Source organism: Eptatretus burgeri, chromosome 14 (genome assembly GCF_056783735.1).
Source record: "Eptatretus burgeri isolate ZD-2024b chromosome 14, Ebu_testis_v1, whole genome shotgun sequence".
NCBI classification, from domain to species: Eukaryota; Metazoa; Chordata; class Myxini; order Myxiniformes; family Myxinidae; genus Eptatretus; species Eptatretus burgeri.
In genome coordinates, this window is record NC_140974.1 from 2,598,634 (window position 1) to 2,617,248 (window position 18,615).

General features: G+C 42.2%; 1 protein-coding gene across 3 annotated transcripts in view; it reads right to left on the reverse strand.

The window, feature by feature from the left end:
• LOC147012563 (procollagen galactosyltransferase 1-like) overlaps positions 1-9,244 on the reverse strand; it is a 69,319-nt gene extending 60,075 nt beyond the window's left edge. The window contains exon 1 of one of the 3 annotated variants that reach the window (XM_085853546.1): positions 8,581-9,244. In XM_085853546.1, the coding sequence (XP_085709672.1) occupies positions 8,581-8,840 (260 nt within the window). In that variant the 5' untranslated portion in view covers positions 8,841-9,244. The remainder of the gene's footprint in view (positions 1-8,580) is intronic. The other 2 variants (XM_085853545.1, XM_085853547.1) reach the window with 2 other exon arrangements.
• Between the last annotated feature and the right edge of the window lie 9,371 nt (positions 9,245-18,615).

The window sequence follows — 18,615 nt, forward strand, 5'->3', positions numbered from 1 at the left end:
TAGATCTCTACTAATTTTGCACACCTTGATTGAGCAATATTTGCCCATTCTTCTATACAAAACTGTTCAAGCTCAGTCATGTTGCATGGGGAGCGTTGATGGACAGCAATCTTCAAGTCATGCCACGGATTTTTGATCGGATTTAGGTCGGGACTCTGACTGGGCCACTCAAGGACATTGATCTTTTTGTTCATTAGTCACTCCAGTGTAGCTTTGGCTGTGTGATTGGGGTCATTGTCATGCTGAAAGGTGAACTTCCGTCCCAATTTTAGCTTTCTTGCAGAGGGCAGCAGGTTGTCCTCTCGGATTTTTCTGTATTTTGCTCCATTCATTTTCCCTTCTATCCTGACAAGTGTCCCAGTCCCGGATGATGTGAAACATCCCCATAACATGATGCTGCCACCACCAGGCTTCAAAGTAGGGATGGTGTTCTTTAGGTGATGTGCTGTGTTGGGTTTGCGCCAAACTTAACGTTTTGCATTTAGGCCAAAAAGTTCCATCTTGGTTTCATCAGACCACAAAAACTTTTGCCACATGGCTTCAGAATCTCTGGAATGTTTTTTTTTCAACACCTCTAATGGGACTGAAGGTGGGCTTTTTTGAGTCATGGCTTCCTTCTTACCACCCGAGCATACAGGTGAGACTTGTGGAGTGCTTGAGATATTGTTGTCACATGTACACAGTGACCAGTCTTTGCCATAAAGGCCTGTAGCTCTTTCATAGTTGCCATTGGCCTCTTCATGGCCTCCCTCATCAGTCTCCTCCGTGCTTGGTCATCCAGTTTGGAGGGACGGCCTGAACTAGGCAGGGTCTTGGTGGTACCATATGCCTTCCACTTCTTAATGTTTGTCTTGACTATGCTCCAAGGGATATTCAAGGCCTTTGAAATATTTTTATACCCATCCCTTGATCTGTATGCCTGGTGTTGGCTTAATGGTTAGAGTGGTGGGCTTTTGATCCTCGGGTCCTGAGTTCAAATCCCGCTCAGCTGTTGAATTAATACCAGGTGGGGTTAACTCGGCCTGTCATCCTTCTGAGGTCAGCAAAATGAGTGACAGCATGCTGGTATCCTGTGTCGGAGTGGCAACCCGTCCAGGATTGTGCCCAATCGCCAAGGAGACTACTTAAGCAGCACCAATGCTCTGCATAGAGTATGGTCCCAATCTCCTCCAACTCCTTGATCTGTGCCTTTCTACAACTTTATCCCAGAGGTCTTTTGAAGCTCCTTGGTTCTCATGGTTGAGTGTTTGCTGTGAAATGCACTACCCAGCAGAGGAAACTCACAGGAACAGCTGATTTTATTTTGAAATAATCAGAATCACTACAATTTAACACAGGTGGAGGCCAATTAACTTGGTTTGTGATTTTGAAAGTGATTGGTTTGACCTGAACTAATTTACAATTGCTATTATAAGGGGGAGGGACATTTATCCAACCAAGATATTCTAGTTTTGTATTTTTAAATAATTTTATTAGATTTGTAAAATTTGTTTTTCACTTGGAAGTTGTGGGTTACGATGTGTAAATAAAGATGTAAAAAGCCTGATTCAATGTAGTTTAATTCCAAGCTGTAAGGAAAGAAAAGGTGAAAAATTTGAAAGGGGGTGTACACTTTGCATACGCACTGTATGTACGTACAAAATGGCATTTTAACAGGTGTCCCACGTGCTCTACTACCCCCCCCCCCATCAATCGCTAAAAATGTTCTTTAACTAATTTATTTTAAAATATAAAATGTAAAAAACTTAATGTTTTTACAGTTTTTATTGTTTAAAATAAATTTAATTTGGTGTTGATTTGTGACCAAAAAGAACCTTTTTTGATCTGATAACTGTCCCTCCCCGTGGTAGTATGTCTGACTAGTTGTTTAGAAAGCACACACAAACACACACACACACATACATTACAAAGAAAAACTGCGCTTTATGAATGCCAATTAAGAACGACATATTATGAAAGAAAGGTTGGAAATGGATTTTTTGGGGGGTTGAGAAAATGAAGGGTTTGGGTTTACCACAATGGGCAATACGGTTTGGGAGTCTGTACAAGAATGTCGGTCGGAGATAGGAAACCAAGAATGTGACAACATGTCAGTACAGGTGCACAGAGCAATGGAATGAAGAAAAAGTAAAACAGGGTTAACTCACATCAGATAGGGAATTAGTAAAATTATTTTTTTGATTTACAATCAACTATTATTGGTTCAGGAACGCTTTGTTAGGCATGACTTTCAAAAAGTTACATTGATAATTGAAACAAGAAAGATGTCGTGCATGGCACGATGCTTTCAAAATCCATAAAACAAGTTTGACCTCAAAAAGAATCGGTGGTTGAATTCAGTTAGTTGAGATGGAAATCCTCTTTAGCTTTCAAGTGAATCGGATGAAAAATGACGATTTTAGAAATCTGACCTCAAGATGACCTTTGACCTGAAAAATCAATAGGCTTCTCAGTTGTGACTACCTCTACAACTTGGTGAAGTTTCATGACGATTGGTTTAGAATTGTGACCTGTAGGCGATTGACAAACAGACACAATAACAAACAATAACAAAATGGACCGACCAATATATTTGAAAAATCTTCCATTTTGCAAATAATAATACTTTATGATGCACCACTTAACCACAAAATAATAATAAACTGTAAATAATAATAATAAACAAAATAAGCTAAATAAACACATGTGTGAAAATGTCCAACGACGAGCAAATTTAAAACTGTCCGTTACAATCACTGATTGTGTATTCTTCAGGTTCTATGCCATTGTTTTCCTTTTTTTTGTCAAATTTACTTTCAATAATAATCATCGTTAAAATCTCGGAAGTTTAAAAACACGTTGTTGACAGTGTGACCACTCCTCATTTTCATAAATGCCAAGGTGAGCCAATGAAAAAAGCCAAGAATTCACAAGATTTCAGAAAAGCGATGATAATAGAAAACCTATACGCCAAGAAAACCTACAGAAAACCAAGACGCCAAGGTGAACAACGAATAGCCAAGATCTTGTGAAAAAAATCCAAGGAGTGGTCACACTAGTTGTTGAGTCTGTCGTAAAACAAAACACATCGTATCAACATGGAAAATGTTATTCAACTGTTAACTGGATACTCGGATGGATCTTAACACCAGTATACACCTGTGTACCCATTATAATGATGGGTCTTAACACTAGTATACACTGTGTACCCATTATAATGATGGATCTTCAGACTAGTATACACTGCGTACCCATTATAATGCTGGATCTTAACACTCGTATACACTGCGTACCCATTATAATGATAGATCTTAACACTTGTGTACACCTGTGTTCCCATTATAGTGATTGGTCTTAATACTAATATACACCTGTGTACCCGTTACAATGATGGGTCTTAATACTAATATACACATGAGCACCCATTATAATGATGGGTCTAAATACTAGTATACACCTGTGTATCCATTATAATGATGGATCTTCAGACTAATATACACCTGTGTACCCGTTATAATGATGGATCTTAACACTAGTATACACTGTGTACCCATTATAATGATGGATCTTCAGACTAATATACACCTGTGTACCCGTTATAATGATGGGTCTTAACACTAGTATACACCTGTGTACCCGTTATAATTAAGGGTCTGAATACTAATATACACCTGTGCACCCATTTAATGATGAGCCTTAATACTAGTATACACCTGTGTATCCATTATAATGATGGATCTTAACACTTGTGTACACCTGTGTTCCCATTATAGTGATTGGTCTTAATACTAATATACACCTGTGTACCCGTTATAATGATGGGTCTTAACACTAGTATACACCTGTGTACCCGTTATAATGATGGGTCTGAATACTAATATACACCTGTGCACCCATTTAATGATGGGCCTTAATACTAGTATACACCTGTGTATCCATTATAATGATGGAGAATCAGACTAGTATACACCTGTGTACCCATTATAATGATGGTTCTTCACACTTGTGTACAGCTGTGTACCCGTTATAGTGATTGGTCTTAATACCAATATACACCTGTGTACCTGTTATAATGATGGGTCTTAATACTAGTATATACCTGTGTATCCGTTATAATGATGGATCTTAATACTTGTATACACCTGTGTATCCGTTATAATGATGGGTCTTAATACTAGTACACACCTGTGTATCCGTTATAATGATGGATCTTCAGACTAGTATACACTGTGCACCCATTATAATGATGGATCTTAATACTAGTATACACCTGTGTATCCGTTATAATGATGGGTCTTAATACTAGCATACACCTGTGTATCCGTTATAATGATGGATCTTCAGACTAGTATACACTGTGCACCCATTATAATGATGGATCTTAATACTAATATACACCTGTGTATCCGTTATAATGATGGGTCTTAACACTAGTATTGTGTCGACTATGTATACTACGTATACCATGTATTGTATTGTATTTATTGTATCGTATTTGATAAAATATTTCCCAAAATGGCACCAATGGTTCAATTCCTGAAACTCAAGATTTCACAGCACACGACATCACAAACGGCGATGAAGATAGATCATTGGGGATGGTTGATCCTTCAGTTTGACCCTCCCTGTCATCGTCATTATCACCACATCTCTCACCACCACCAGTTTTAAATGTTGTTCATGGTTGTTAAACAATTCACTTCTCCCACTCATTAAGTCATTAATATCTTCATTATCGGAGCACCCTCACACGAGCTGTTCTTCCATCGATTACTGAAAGGAGAACCGTGTGTGTGTGTGTGTGTGTGTGTGTGTGTGTGTGTGTGTGTGTGTGTGTGTGTGTATGTGTGTGAGTTTGTGTTTGTATGTGTGTATGTGTTTGTGTTTGTATGTGTGTGTGTGTTTGTTTGTATGTGTGCGTGTGTGTGTGTTTGTATGTGTGTATGTGTGTTTGTGTGTGTGTGTGGGTGAGTGTGTGTGAGTATGTGTGTGTGTGTGTGTGTGTGTGTGTGTGTGTGTATGTATGTATGTGTGTAAGTGTGTGTAAGTGTGAGTGTGAGTGTGAGTGTGTGTGTGTGTATGTTTGTATGTATGTGAGTGAGTGAGTGTGTATGTGTGTGTGTGTATGTTTGTATGTATGTGAGTGAGTGAGTGAGTGAGTATGTGTGTAAGTGTGTGTGTGTGTGTGTGTGTGTGTGTGTGAGTGTGAGTGTGTGTGTGTGTGTGTGTCTGTATGTGAGTGAGTGAGTGAGTGTGTGTGTATGTATGTATGTGTGTATGTGTGTGTGTATGTTTGTATGTATGTGAGTGAGTGAGTGAGTGTGTGTGTTTGTATGTATGTGAGTGAGTGAGTGAGTGTGTATGTGTGTGTGTATGTTTGTATGTATGTGAGTGAGTGAGTGAGTGAGTGTGTGTGTGTATGTATGTATGTGTGTAAGTGTGTGTGTGTGTATGTTTGTATGTATGTGAGTGAGTGAGTGAGTGAGTGAGTGTGTATGTGTGTGTGTATGTTTGTATGTATGTATGTGAGTGAGTGAGTGAGTGAGTGTGTGTGTATGTATGTATGTGTGTAAGTGTGTGTGTGTATGTTTGTATGTATGTGAGTGAGTGTGTGTATGTGTGTGTGTTTGTATGTATGTGAGTGAGTGAGTGAGTGAGTGTGTATGTGTGTGTGTATGTTTGTATGTATGTGAGTGAGTGAGTGAGTGAGTGTGTATGTGTGTGTGTATGTTTGTATGTATGTGAGTGAGTGAGTGAGTGAGTGAGTGAGTGTGTGTGTATGTGTGTGTGTGTGTGTGTGTGTGTGTATGTTTGTATGTATGTGAGTGAGTGAGTGTGTGTGTGTGTGTTTGTATGTATGTGAGTCAGTGTGTGAGTGAGTGTGTGTGTTTTAAGTTTGATGTCGATCGTCGATGGACTGCAATCTACAAGTCTCGCCATAAATGTTCAGTTGGGTTCAAGTCACGGCTTTGACTGGGATTTTCAAGAATATTTATTTTGTTATTATTCAGTCACTCCAGTGTGGCTTTAGCTTTGTGATTGGGATCATTGTCCTGATGAAATGTGAATCTCAGACCCAGTTTCAGAATCATGGCTGATTCGAGCAAGTTTTCATCAAGTATTCTCATGGACTTTACACCATCCATTGTCCCTTCTACATTGACAAGCTTTCCAGTCCCAGAACATGATGCTGCCACCACGCTTATCAGTAGGGATGGTGTTCACTGGGTGATGTGTGGTGTTCGGTTTGCGCCAGACAAGATGTAACACTTTCAATTTAGAACAAAAAGTTTAATTGTCTCCTCAGACCACCAAACATTTCTCCACAAGCCTGCAGATTCATTAAGATGCTTTTTCACAAACTCCATATTGGCTTTTAAATGTGTTTTTTCAGTAATGGATTATTTCTTGCCACATGTCCATAGAGACCAGCCTTGTGAAGGGAACGGGATATTGCTGCTTGATGAACACTGACCCCCATCTCATACATAGAGCCTTGCAGATCTATCAGTCATTGTTGGATTTATCGTGACATCACGAACCAGTTTCCTGCTTGCTCGGCTGCTGAGTTTGAATTGGTGACCTGATCTGGGTAGAGTCTGGGTGGTGTGATACGTTTTCCACTACTTAATGATGGATCTCACCGATTCAAAGGGATAATGAGTGACTGAAATCTTCTTACTACATGCTGTCTTTTGATTAACTCCATCAGCGAAGCGACGGGTCCACATGCCTCACTATTAAACAAACTTGGGATTGATTCAACCATCTCCCGCTCATTTCAAAAATCTTCAAATCAGTCATCATTCATGATGCGGTGCAAGAAGGGCTGGCTGGGTTGCCTGGAGACAGACACACACACACACACACACACACACACACACACACACACACACACACACACACACACACACACACACACACACACACACACACACACACACACACACACACACACACACACACACACACACACACCACACACACCACACACACTGACATCCCGGTGTTTCACGGGACATCCCTTGGATGGAAGTTAAACTGGGCGGCTCATCTGCCGGAATTACTTCATGCACGTTAAAGTTGACATGGTGTTCTTCACAAAGAATGGGCGAGCTATCGCCGGCACTTTGGATACATTCCAAATTCCTGCTCTCACCTACAGGAGGGCACTACATCAGCTCAACAGTTGCACCCTCAGCCAATGATGCTACCGACCCACATCCCTGTGCTGAATGGAATGAAGAAGAAGAGGAAGAGCACGCAAGAGAAGGAGAAGGAGAAGGAGAAGGAGAAGGAGAAGGAGAAGGAGAAGGAGGAGGAGGAGGAGAAGGAGAAGGAGAAGGAGAAGGAGAAGGAGGAGAAGGAGGAGAAGGAGGAGAATAAGGAGAAGGAGAAGGAGAAGGAGAAGGAGAAGGAGAAGGAGAAGGAGAAGGAGAAGGAGAAGGAGAAGGAGAAGGAGTTAAACATCTCCAAACAGGTCACGTTCTGAAACCTTTTCAATGAGGATTCGTCAATCAAACAAACTGAAGGGACCAATATTCTCGTACCGAGTACCGAGTACCGAGTCCCGAGTACCGAGTACCGAGTACCGAGTACCGAGTCCCGAGTCCCGACCACACAATAAACCAAATAAATAAATCACATCAACACTCAGGTGAAGCACGGAGTGTGATGAGGCCTGTGAGTGCGGACTGGGCAGCACGTTGGTACTAAATGAGTGTGAGGTACTCGGTGTATATTGAGTGCTTTCTCCAACAGCAGTTTAATGTGCGGTGCAGTGTTTAGTGGTGGTGCACGGCGTGTGTTTAGTGGTGGTGCACGACGTGTGTTTAGTGGTGGTGCACGGCGTGTGTTTAGTGGTGGTGCACGACGTGTGTTTAGTGGTGGTGCACGGCGTGTGTTTAGTGGTGGTGCACGGCGTGTGTTTAGTGATGGTGCACGGCGTGTGTTCAGTGATGGTGCACGGCGTGTGTTTAGTGGTGGTGCACGGCGTGTATTCAGTGATGGTGCACGGCGTGTGTTTAGTGGTGGTGCACGGCGTGTATTCAGTGATGGTGCACGGCGTGTGTTTAGTGGTGGTGCACGGCGTGTGTTCAGTGATGGTGCACGGCGTGTGTTTAGTGGTGGTGCACGGCGTGTGTTCAGTGATGGTGCACGGCGTGTGTTTAGTGATGGTGCACGGCGTGTGTTCAGTGATGGTGCACGGCGTGTGTTCAGTGATGGTGCACGGCGTGTGTTTAGTGATGGTGCACGGCGTGTGTTTAGTGGTGGTGCACGGCGTGTGTTCAGTGATGGTGCACGGCGTGTGTTCAGTGATGGTGCACGGCGTGTGTTTAGTGGTGGTGCACGGCGTGTGTTCAGTGGTGGTGCACGGCGTGCGTTTAGTGATGGTGCACGGCGTGTGTTCAGTGGTGGTGCACGGCGTGTGTTCAGTGGTGGTGCACGGCGTGTGTTCAGTGGTGGTGCACGGCGTGCGTTTAGTGGTGGTGCACGGCGTGTGTTCAGTGGTGGTGCACGGCGTGTGTTTAGTGGTGGTGCACGGCGTGTGTTTAGTGGTGGTGGTTTATGGGCGGTGTATAGGTATGTGTATGTACAGACCACACTGCGAGACGCTGCTTTGGGAAGTGTTGCCGTTCCAAGGCGCCAAGGCAATAGGGGAGCGAGGCGGCTCCGTTCCTGGCGAGTATCACGAGCAGCACTTTGGGTAGTTGTAGCGGAGACTCAGGAACCGCTGGAACCTCTTCGAACCAAGGTTGTTGTACCTCAGGACCAAAAGCTTGTTCAGGTCCCGCCTGTGTGGAGGATCGTCTGCACAAGAGGAAGAGGAAGAGGACGACGATTGAACGAAACGGAGCCATGTGGCCGCAACGAACGGCCCGGCCCGTCTCTCTGTGGCCGCAACGAACGGCCCGGCCCGTCTCTCTGTGGCGACGCGAACACGCTAGTCTCGCAGATCGACTCTCCGATGGAATAACATTGGGAGAGAAACGAAGGATGAAGGAAAATTTGGAGAATGACGCAAGTTACGTCACAACTGAAGTTTGTGCAAAACAATCGTCCGACATGTCCTTCCTCAGAGAGCTATTCCATTCTCGAGGATTGAACTTCCAGGAGACACAGGGACTGGCAGGCTCTTAAGGGAGGAGGAGAGACAGAAGAAGGAGGAGAAACAGAGGAAGGAGGAGAAACAGAGGGAGAAGGAGAGACAGAGGGAGGGGGGAGAAACAGAGGGAGAAGGAAACAGAGGGAGAAGGAGAGAAACAGAGGGAGAAGGAGAGAAACAGAGGGAGGGGGAGAAACAGAGGGAGGGGGAGAAACAGAGGGAGGGGGAGAAACAGAGGGAGGAGGAGAGACAGAGGGAGAAGGAGAGACAGATGGAGGGGGGAGAAACAGAGGGAGGGGGAGAAACAGAGAAAGGAGGAGAAAGAGTGAGGCGAGAGACAGAGGGAGGGGAAGGAGGAAAGACAGAAACGAAGGGAGGGAAGAGGGAGGGGAAGGGGGAGAGAGAGAGAAAGAAGGAGGGGAAGGAGGAGTGACAGAGACAGAGGGAGGAGAAGGAGGAGAGACAGAGGGAGGAGAAGGAGAGACAGAGGAAGGAGAAGGAGGAGAGACAAAGGGAGGGAAGGAGGAGGGACAGAGACAGAGGGAGGGAAGTAGGAGGTGCAGAGACAGAGACAGAGGGAGGGGAAGAAGAGACAGATGGAGGGGAAGAAGAGACAGAGGGAGTTGGGACAGACAGAGAGATAGACAGACAAGGGGGTGGGGGGGCACGGAGGAAGGAAGGAGAATTTAAAAAGCATAAAGTGTACGTTGTACCAAACACAAAATGATTTCTGACACAGACACACAGAAGTGATACGGATAATGTAACAGTTTTCATGCACTCATTTGATTGTTAGTATTTCAAGATGTAAATATTTCATAAAATATCGAGGAATATATACTTTTCATCTGTATTCTTCCAAAGCGAATGTATTCCTCGAGTTGAGATTCTCCCAAAAGGAATATAAACCTCTGGTCGGAATTCTTCCAAAAGGAATATAAACCTCTCGTCTGGATTCTTCCGAAAAGAATATAAACCTCTGGTCGGGATTCTTCCAAAAGTAATACAACCTCTTTTCGGGATTCTTCCAAAAGTAACATAAGCCTCTTGTCGGGATTCTTCCGAAAGGAATATAAACCTCTTGTCGGGATTCTTCCAAAAATAATATAAGTCTCTCGTCTGGATTCTTCCAAAAGTAATATTAGCCTATTGTCGAAATTCTTCCGAAAGGAATATAAGCCTCTTGTCTGGATTCTTCCAAAACGAACATAAACCTCTTGTCGGGATTCTTCCAAAAATAATAAAAGCCTCTCGTCTGGATTCTTCCAAAAAGAATAGAAGCCTCTTGTCTGGATTCTTCCAAAAGTAATATTAGCCTATTGTCGAGATTCTTCCAAAAGTAAAATAAACCTCTGGTCGGGATTCTTCCAATCGGAATATAGACCTCTTGTCGGGATTCTTCCGAAAGGAATAAAATCCTCTCATCTGGATTCTTCCAAAAAGAATATAAGCCTCTCATCTGGATTCTTCCAAAAGTAATATCAACCTCTGGTCGGGATTCTTCCAAAAGTAATATAAACCTCTTGTCGGGATTCTTCCAATAGTAATATCAGCCTCTTGTCGGGATTCTTCCGAAAGGAATATAAGCCTCTTGTCGGGATTCATCCAAAAGTAATATTTGCCTTTGGTCAGGACTCTTCAAAAAATAATATAAGCCTCTGGTCAGGATTCTTCCAAAAGTAATATCAACCTCTGGTTGGGATTCTTCCAAAAAATTAATATTTGCCTCTGGTCAGGATTCTTCCAAAAAGAATATAAGCCTCTGGTCGGGATTCTTCCAAAAGTAATAGCAACCTCTTGGTCGGGATTCTTCCAAAAGGAATATGAACTTCTGGTTGGGATTCTTCCACAAAGAATATAAGCCTCTGGTTGGGATTCTTCCAAAAGATAAGCCTCTTGTCTGGATTCTTCTGAAAGGAATATAATCCTCTGGTCGGGATTCTTCCAAAGTAATATCAACCTCTTGTCGGGATTCTTCCAAAAGTAATATTTGCCTCTAGTCAGGATTCTTCCAAAAAGAATATAAGCCTCTGGTCGGGATTCTTCCAAAAGGAACATAAATCTCTTGTCGGGATTTTCCGAAAGGAATATAAACCTCTGGTTGGGACTCTTCCCAAAGTAATATAAGCCTCTTGTCGGGATTTTTCCGAAAGGAATATTAGCCTCTCGTCAGGATTCTTCCAAAACAAATATGAGCCTCCCGTCTGGATTCTTCCAAAAGAAACATAAGCCTCTTGTCGGGATTCTTCCGAAAGGAATATAAGCCTCTTGTCAGGATTCTTCCAAAAGGCATGTAAACCTCTGCTTGGGATTTTCCCAAAGTAATATAAGCCTCTTGTCGGGATTCTTCCGAAAGGAATATAAGCCTCATGTCAGGTTTCTTCCAAAACAAATATAAACCTCTGGTTGGGATTCTTCCAAAAGTAGTATCCGCCTCTCTTCGGGATTCTTCCAAAACAAATATCAGCCTCTCGTTGAGATTCTTCCAAAACGAATATAAGCCTTTTGTCAGGATTCTGCCGAAAGTAATATAAGCCTCTTGTCGGGATTCTTCCTCAAGTAATATTAGCCTTTTGTCAGGATTCTTCCAAAAGGAATATAAACCTCTGGTTGGGATTCTTCCCAAAGTAATATAATCCTCTTGTCGGGATTCTTCCGAAAGGAATATAAACCTCTGGTTGGGATTCTTCCAAAAGGAATATAAACCTCTGGTTGGGATTCTTCCAAAAAGAATATAAACCACTTGTCGGGATTCTTCCGAAAAGAATATAAACCTCTGGTCGGGATTCTTCCAAAAGTAATACAACCTCTTTTCGGGATTCTTCCAAAAGTAACATAAGCCTCTTGTCGGGATTCTTCCGAAAGGAATATAAACCTCTTGTCGGGATTCTTCCAAAAATAATATGTCTCTCGTCTGGATTCTTCCAAAAGTAATATTAGCCTATTGTCGAAATTCTTCCGAAAGGAATATAAGCCTCTTGTCTGGATTCTTCCAAAAATAATAGAAGCCTCTCATCTGGATTCTTCCGAAAAGAATATAAACCTCTGGTCGGGATTCTTCCAAAAGTAATATAAGCCTCTTGTCGGGATTCTTCCGAAAGGAAAGGAAACCTCTGGTCGGGATTCTTCCAAAAAGAATATAAGCCACTCGTCTGGATTCTTCCAAAAGTAATATAAACCTCTGGTCGGGATTCTTCCAAAAGTAATATTAGCCTCTTGTCGGGATTCTTCCAAAAGTAATATAAACCTCTGGTCGGGATTCTTCCAAAAGTTATATTAGCCTCTTGTCGGGATTCTTCCAAAAGGAATATAAACCTCTCGTCAGGATTCTTCCAAAGCGAATGTATTCCTCGAGTTGAGATTCTTCCAAAAGGAATATAAACCTCTGGTCGGGATTCTTCAAAAAGGAATATAAACCTCAGGTCGGGATTCTTCCAAAAGTAATATCAGCCTCTTGTCAGGATTCTTCCAAAAGGAATATAAACCTCTGGTCGGGATTCTTCCAAAACAAATATAAGCCTCTTGTCTGGATTCTTCCAAAACGAATATAATGCACTTGTCGGGATTCTTCCGAAAGGAATATAGACCTCTTGTCGGGATTCTTCCGAAAGGAATATAAGCCACTCGTCTGGATTCTTCTAAAAGTAATATAAACCTCTGGTCAGGATTCTTCCATAAGTAATATTAGCCTCTTGTCGGGATTCTTCCGAAAGGAATATAAACCTCTGGTCGGGATTCTTCCAAAAGTAATATAAGCCTCTTGTCGGGATTCTTCCAAAAGGAATATAAACCTCTGGTCAGGATACTTCCAAAGTAATATTAGCCTCTTGTCGGGATTCTTCCAAAAGGAATATAAACCTCTCCTCTGGATTCTTCCAAAAGTAATATTAGCCTCTTGTCGGGATTCTTCCAAAAGGAATATGAACCTTTGGTTGGGATTCTTACAAAAAGAATATTAGCCTCTCATCAGGATTCATCCAAAACGAATGTAAACCTCTGGTCGAGATTCTTCCAAAAGGAATATAGACCTCTTGTCGGGATTCTTCCGAAAGGAATATAAACCTCTGGTCAGGATTCTTCCAAAAGTAATATAAGCCTCTCATCGGGATTCTTCCAAAAAGAATGTAAACCTCTGGTCGAGATTCTTCCAAAAGGAATATAAACTTCTGGTCGAAATTCTTCCGAAAGGAATATAAGCCTCTCGTCTGGATTCTTCCAAAAGTAATATTAGCCTCTTGCCGGGATTCTTCCGAAAGGAATAAAAACCTCTTGTCGGGATTCTTCCGAAAGGAATATAAACCTCTTATCGGGATTCTTCCGAAAGGAATATAAACCTCTTGTCGGGATTCTTCCAAAAGTAATATTTGCCTCTGGTCAGGACTCTTCCAAAAATAATATAAGCCTCTGGTCAGGATTCTTCCAAAAGTAATATCAAACTCTGGTCAGGATTCTTCCAAAAAGAATATTAGCCTCTGGTCGGGATTCTTCCAAAAGTAATATAAGCCTCTTTTCGGGATTCTTCCTAAAGGAATATAAGCCTCTGGTCAGGATTCTTTCAAAAGTAATAGCAACCTCTGGTCGGGATTCTTCCAAAAATTAATATTTGCCTCTGGTCAGGATTCTTCCACAAAGAATATAAGCCTCTGGTTGGGATTCTTCCAAAAGTAATATAAGCCTCTTGTCTGGATTCTTCCGAAAGGAATATAATCCTCTGGTCGGGATTCTTCCAAAGTAATATAAACCTCTTGTCGGGATTCTTGCAAAAGTAATATTTGCCTCTAGTCAGGATTCTTCCAAAAAGAATATAAGCCTCTGGTCGGGATTCTTCCAAAAGGAACATAAATCTCTTGTCGGGATTTTCCGAAAGGAATATAAACCTCTGGTTGGGACTCTTCCCAAAGTAATATAAGCCTCTTGTCGGGATTTTTCCGAAAGGAATATTAGCCTCTCGTCAGGATTCTTCCAAAACAAATATGAGCCTCCCGTCTGGATTCTTCCAAAAGAAACATAAGCCTCTTGTCGGGATTCTTCCGAAAGGAATATAAGCCTCTTGTCAGGATTCTTCCAAAAGGCATGTAAACCTCTGCTTGGGATTTTCCCAAAGTAATATAAGCCTCTTGTCGGGATTCTTCCGAAAGGAATATAAGCCTCATGTCAGGTTTCTTCCAAAACAAATATAAACCTCTGGTTGGGATTCTTCCAAAAGTAGTATCCGCCTCTCTTCGGGATTCTTCCAAAACAAATATAAGCCTCTCGTTGAGATTCTTCCAAAACGAATATAAGCTTCTTGTCGGGATTCTTCCGAAAGTAATATAAGCCTCTTGTCAGGATTCTTCCTCAAGTAATATTAGCCTTTTGTCAGGATTCTTCCAAAAGGAATATAAACCTCTGGTTGGGATTCTTCCCAAAGTAATATAAGCCTCTTGTCGGGATTCTTCCGAAAGGAATATAAACCTCTGGTTGGGATTCTTCCAAAAGGAATATAAACCTCTGGTTGGGATTCTTCCAAAAAGAATATAAGCCTCTCGTCTGGATTCTTCCAAAAACAATATAAGCCTCGCGTCTGGATTCTTCTAAAAGGAATATAAACCTCTTGTCGGGATTCTTCCAAAACGAATATAAACCTCTGGTTGGGATTCTTCCGAAAGAAATATAAGCCTCTTGTCAGGATTCTTCCAAAAGGCATGTAAACCTCTGCTTGGGATTTTCCCAAAGTAATATAAGCCTCTTGTCGGGATTCTTCCGAAAGGAATATCAGCCTCATGTCAGGTTTCTTCCAAAACAAATATAAACCTCTGGTTGGGATTCTTCCAAAAGTAGTATCTGCCTCTCTTCGGGATTCTTCCAAAACAAATATAAGCCTCTCGTTGAGATTCTTTCAAAACGAATATAAGCTTCTTGTTGGGATTCTTCCGAAAGTAATATAAGCCTCTTGTCAGGATTCTTCCTCAAGTAATATTAGCCTTTTGTCAGGATTCTTCCAAAAGGAATATAAAGCTCTGGTTGGGATTCTTCCCAAAGTAATATAAGCCTCTTGTCGGGATTCTTCCGAAAGGAATATAAACCTCTGGTTGGGATTCTTCCAAAAAGAATATAAGCCTCTCGTCTGGATTCTTCTAAAAGGAATATAAACCTCTGGTTGGGATTCTTCCAAACAGAATATAAGCCTCTCGTCTGGATTCTTCCAAAAAGAATATAAGCCTCTGGTCGGGATTCTTCTGAAAAGAATATAAACCTCTCATCTGGATTCGTCCAAAACGAATACAAACCTCTGGTTGGGATTCTTCCAAAAGTAGTTTCATCCTCTCGTCGGGATTCTTCCAAAACAAATATAAGCCTCTAGTTGAGATTGTTCCAAAACGAATGTAAGCCTCTTGTCGGGATTCTTCCCAAAGGAATATAAGCCTCTTGTCGGGATTCTTCCAAAACGAATATAAACCTCTGGTTGGATTCTTCTCAAAGTAATACAAACCTCTTGTTGGGATTCTTCCGAAAGGAATGTAAGCCTCTCGTGGGGATTCTTCCAAACAAATATAAGCCTCTCGTCTGGATTCTTCCAAAAAGAATATAAACCTCTTGTCGGGATTCTTCCAAAACGAATATAAACCTCTCGTTGGGATTCTTCCGAAAGAAATATAAGCCTCTTGTCAGGATTCTTCCAAAACGAATATAAACCTCTGGTCAGGATTCTTCCAAAAGGGATATAAGCCTCTCGTCGGGATTCTTCCAAAAGTAATAATAGCCTCTTGTCGGGATTCTTCCAAAAGGAATATAAACCTCTGGTTGGGATTCTTCCAAGCAACATCTGAAGCCAGGATACACTGGAAGCCTCAATTAAAAAAAAAAACAGTCACTGGCATCAGGAGTGGTTGCTTCATTCCGATATCCTCAAATGATAATTTTATAATTCAAATTTAAGCACAAAAAAAAAAAGCGTTGTTTGACATTGTGAAATTTGCAGAACGTCTGAGTCCATCCATCGACAGTATGAGAGTCACTTTGGAAATCAGGACTTAAAGATTGTGTTGCAGTAAGAAAACCTCTGTTCAGAAAGGGAAACAAGACTAAAAGACTACAATATGTAAAAGAACACAAAGATTGGACTATGGAACAATGGTTGAAGGTGCTTTGGACAGATGAGTCAAAGTTTCACTTATGTGGATCTAATTGAAGATGGTATGTAAGATGATGATAAAAATTAAACTAATAAAGAGCATTGCTGGAAGTCCAATAATTAAGCATGGAGGTAGTTCTTATCCTTCAATGAATATAATGGCTTGCTTAATTAAGCCCAGATCTCAATATCATTGAAGCTGTATTGGGACCATATGGAGAAAGAAAATTTCATGACAAGGAATCTCAACAACTGAGATGATCTTTGGAAGGTCTTGAAAGAAGCGTGGAACAACTTTCCACAAGTGTATAACAAAATTATTTGAAAATGTCCCTCAAATAATTTCAATAGTTTTGAAGAACAAGGGAAGACAAACTCATTATTGGTTTATATCAAGGTGTATTGTAGGCTGGCAGGATGGTTTAGATGAACACACACTCTCTTCTAAGTTGTCTAGCCTTGGTTGGAATCCTGACTCAGCTATAAACTGCCATCCTGGTATTTCACAGGCAGGATGATTAATCAATGTGTGTTGCATCCCTCAGAGGGATGCTAAACAGGTGTCCCACCTGCCATCAATCGTTTGCATCCATGGCCCTCAGCCAGTGATGCTGCCCCACTGCTTCATGCTGCATACGAATGAAAAATGTTGTGTATAAATTTGTTGATTTCAATATGATCTTCTTTTTCATCAAGTGTTTTTGCATTGAACATAAAGTCTTCGTTTCCTTATGCATCAGATGGGGAAAATGCAAAATGTCTACGTTTTATAAGTGGAAATTACATACAATAAGAGCCTTGAGGGTGCGGACAGCTCGTTAGTTGGGGCCAGTGGGTCCAGGCAAGAGAGTCCTAAAAGTAGTGGCAGCATCAAGCATGTCAAGTGGTCTTTCTGAGCCCTACACAGGAATAATTTTTCACTGGCATGCTGCACAGCTATCAGATAAACCAACTCCGAAAGCTGAACGCAACTTCCTCTCGACTGTGCTGCTTCTCCAACATGTCACTTAAGAATTGCTTGGACCCCCTTTTCTGCTTCGACTATCTCACTACTGAACTCTGTCTCTCCTTCGCTGGGTGGTCATTGAAATGTTCTCTCCTCTTCCTCACCCCTCAGGCCAAGTTTGAACCAGCAGTAGGAAATGGATATGTGAATGCATGTTTAAATACTGAGGCCCCCTCCAGGATGGCAGGTGGTGCATATGGTGGCGAAAAGTCTCGAATAAAGAATGAACTATAAAATATAAAATACCACCTATTGATCACTTACCCAACTGTCTCCGAATGTTATAATGTTTACATTATGAATGGAATTATCAGAAAGAAAGTAATACATAGTCATTTCACAAATTCGATACCCATAAAATTTTTTTTATAATAATAACATAATAATAAATTAATATTATGTTCCACGTGTGTATCGTCGTTGTTTAGATGTTTTTTTGTTTTTTTGTATACCTTGTCGAGGCTCATATGAGAGCTAACACACAACGCACATCAAGGGGGGGGGGGGGCATGCGACAGGAGGGGCAGGAGATGGAAGGACAAAATAGTGGGGAACAGAGACATTTGGAGATCTGTGGAAGGGAGAGGGATGGGATGGGGAACATGGGGAATAGAAGATGGACATTACAGGGACTTTCGGGAAGGAAAGCAGGGAATTTGAAGGAGGTGGGCTTGGGTGGATTATCGGGGGTAGAAAAGATCGAGGATTTGGATGGGGGATGATAAGAGGTGGTGGTGCACAGCTGTTTTGAAGGCCTGGAAGGAAGAATGGGAATGAATAGAGAGAGGGAGTTTATTCCAAATGCGGGGAAAAAGAGGAATGAAAGAGTGAAGGTGGGCAGTGATTCGTGATTTTGGTAATTTTACCAGAAGGGGGTTGTTGGCGGACCTTGGGCGCCCTGCGGAAATACGGTGGGGACAAATCTCAGAGAGAGCAGGGGGAGGGGCCGGTCGAGGCTGGAGAAGAGACGGTAGAAGACAGGAAGACCACCGACCAACCTGCGGTGATTGAGTGAGAGGCCCAAAGACTCAGCCTCATTGCGGGAGATGGCAATGATCAAAAATGCCTTGGTTTCTACAGCGTGAAGCCGAGAAAGGTGGGAGGCAGGAGCACCAGCCCAGAGGGGAGAGCAGTACTCCATCAGGCTGCGGGCAAAAGCTTTGTAAGTGGTCAGGAGCTCAGGTGGGCCGAGGAAGGACCTTGCACGACAGAGGATTCCCAGTCGGCGACTGGCTTTGGAGGCGAGGTTTGAAATGTGGCTTTCCCAGGAAAGGTCATGGCGGATAGTGAGACCCAGAAGCTTGAAAGAAAGGACGTCTTCCAGAGGATTGTTGAGAGAGTGGATGGGGGGGGGGGAGGGTTGAAAACGGTCCTTTCGAAGAGACATTGTGAGAGTGTGAGATTGTCTGG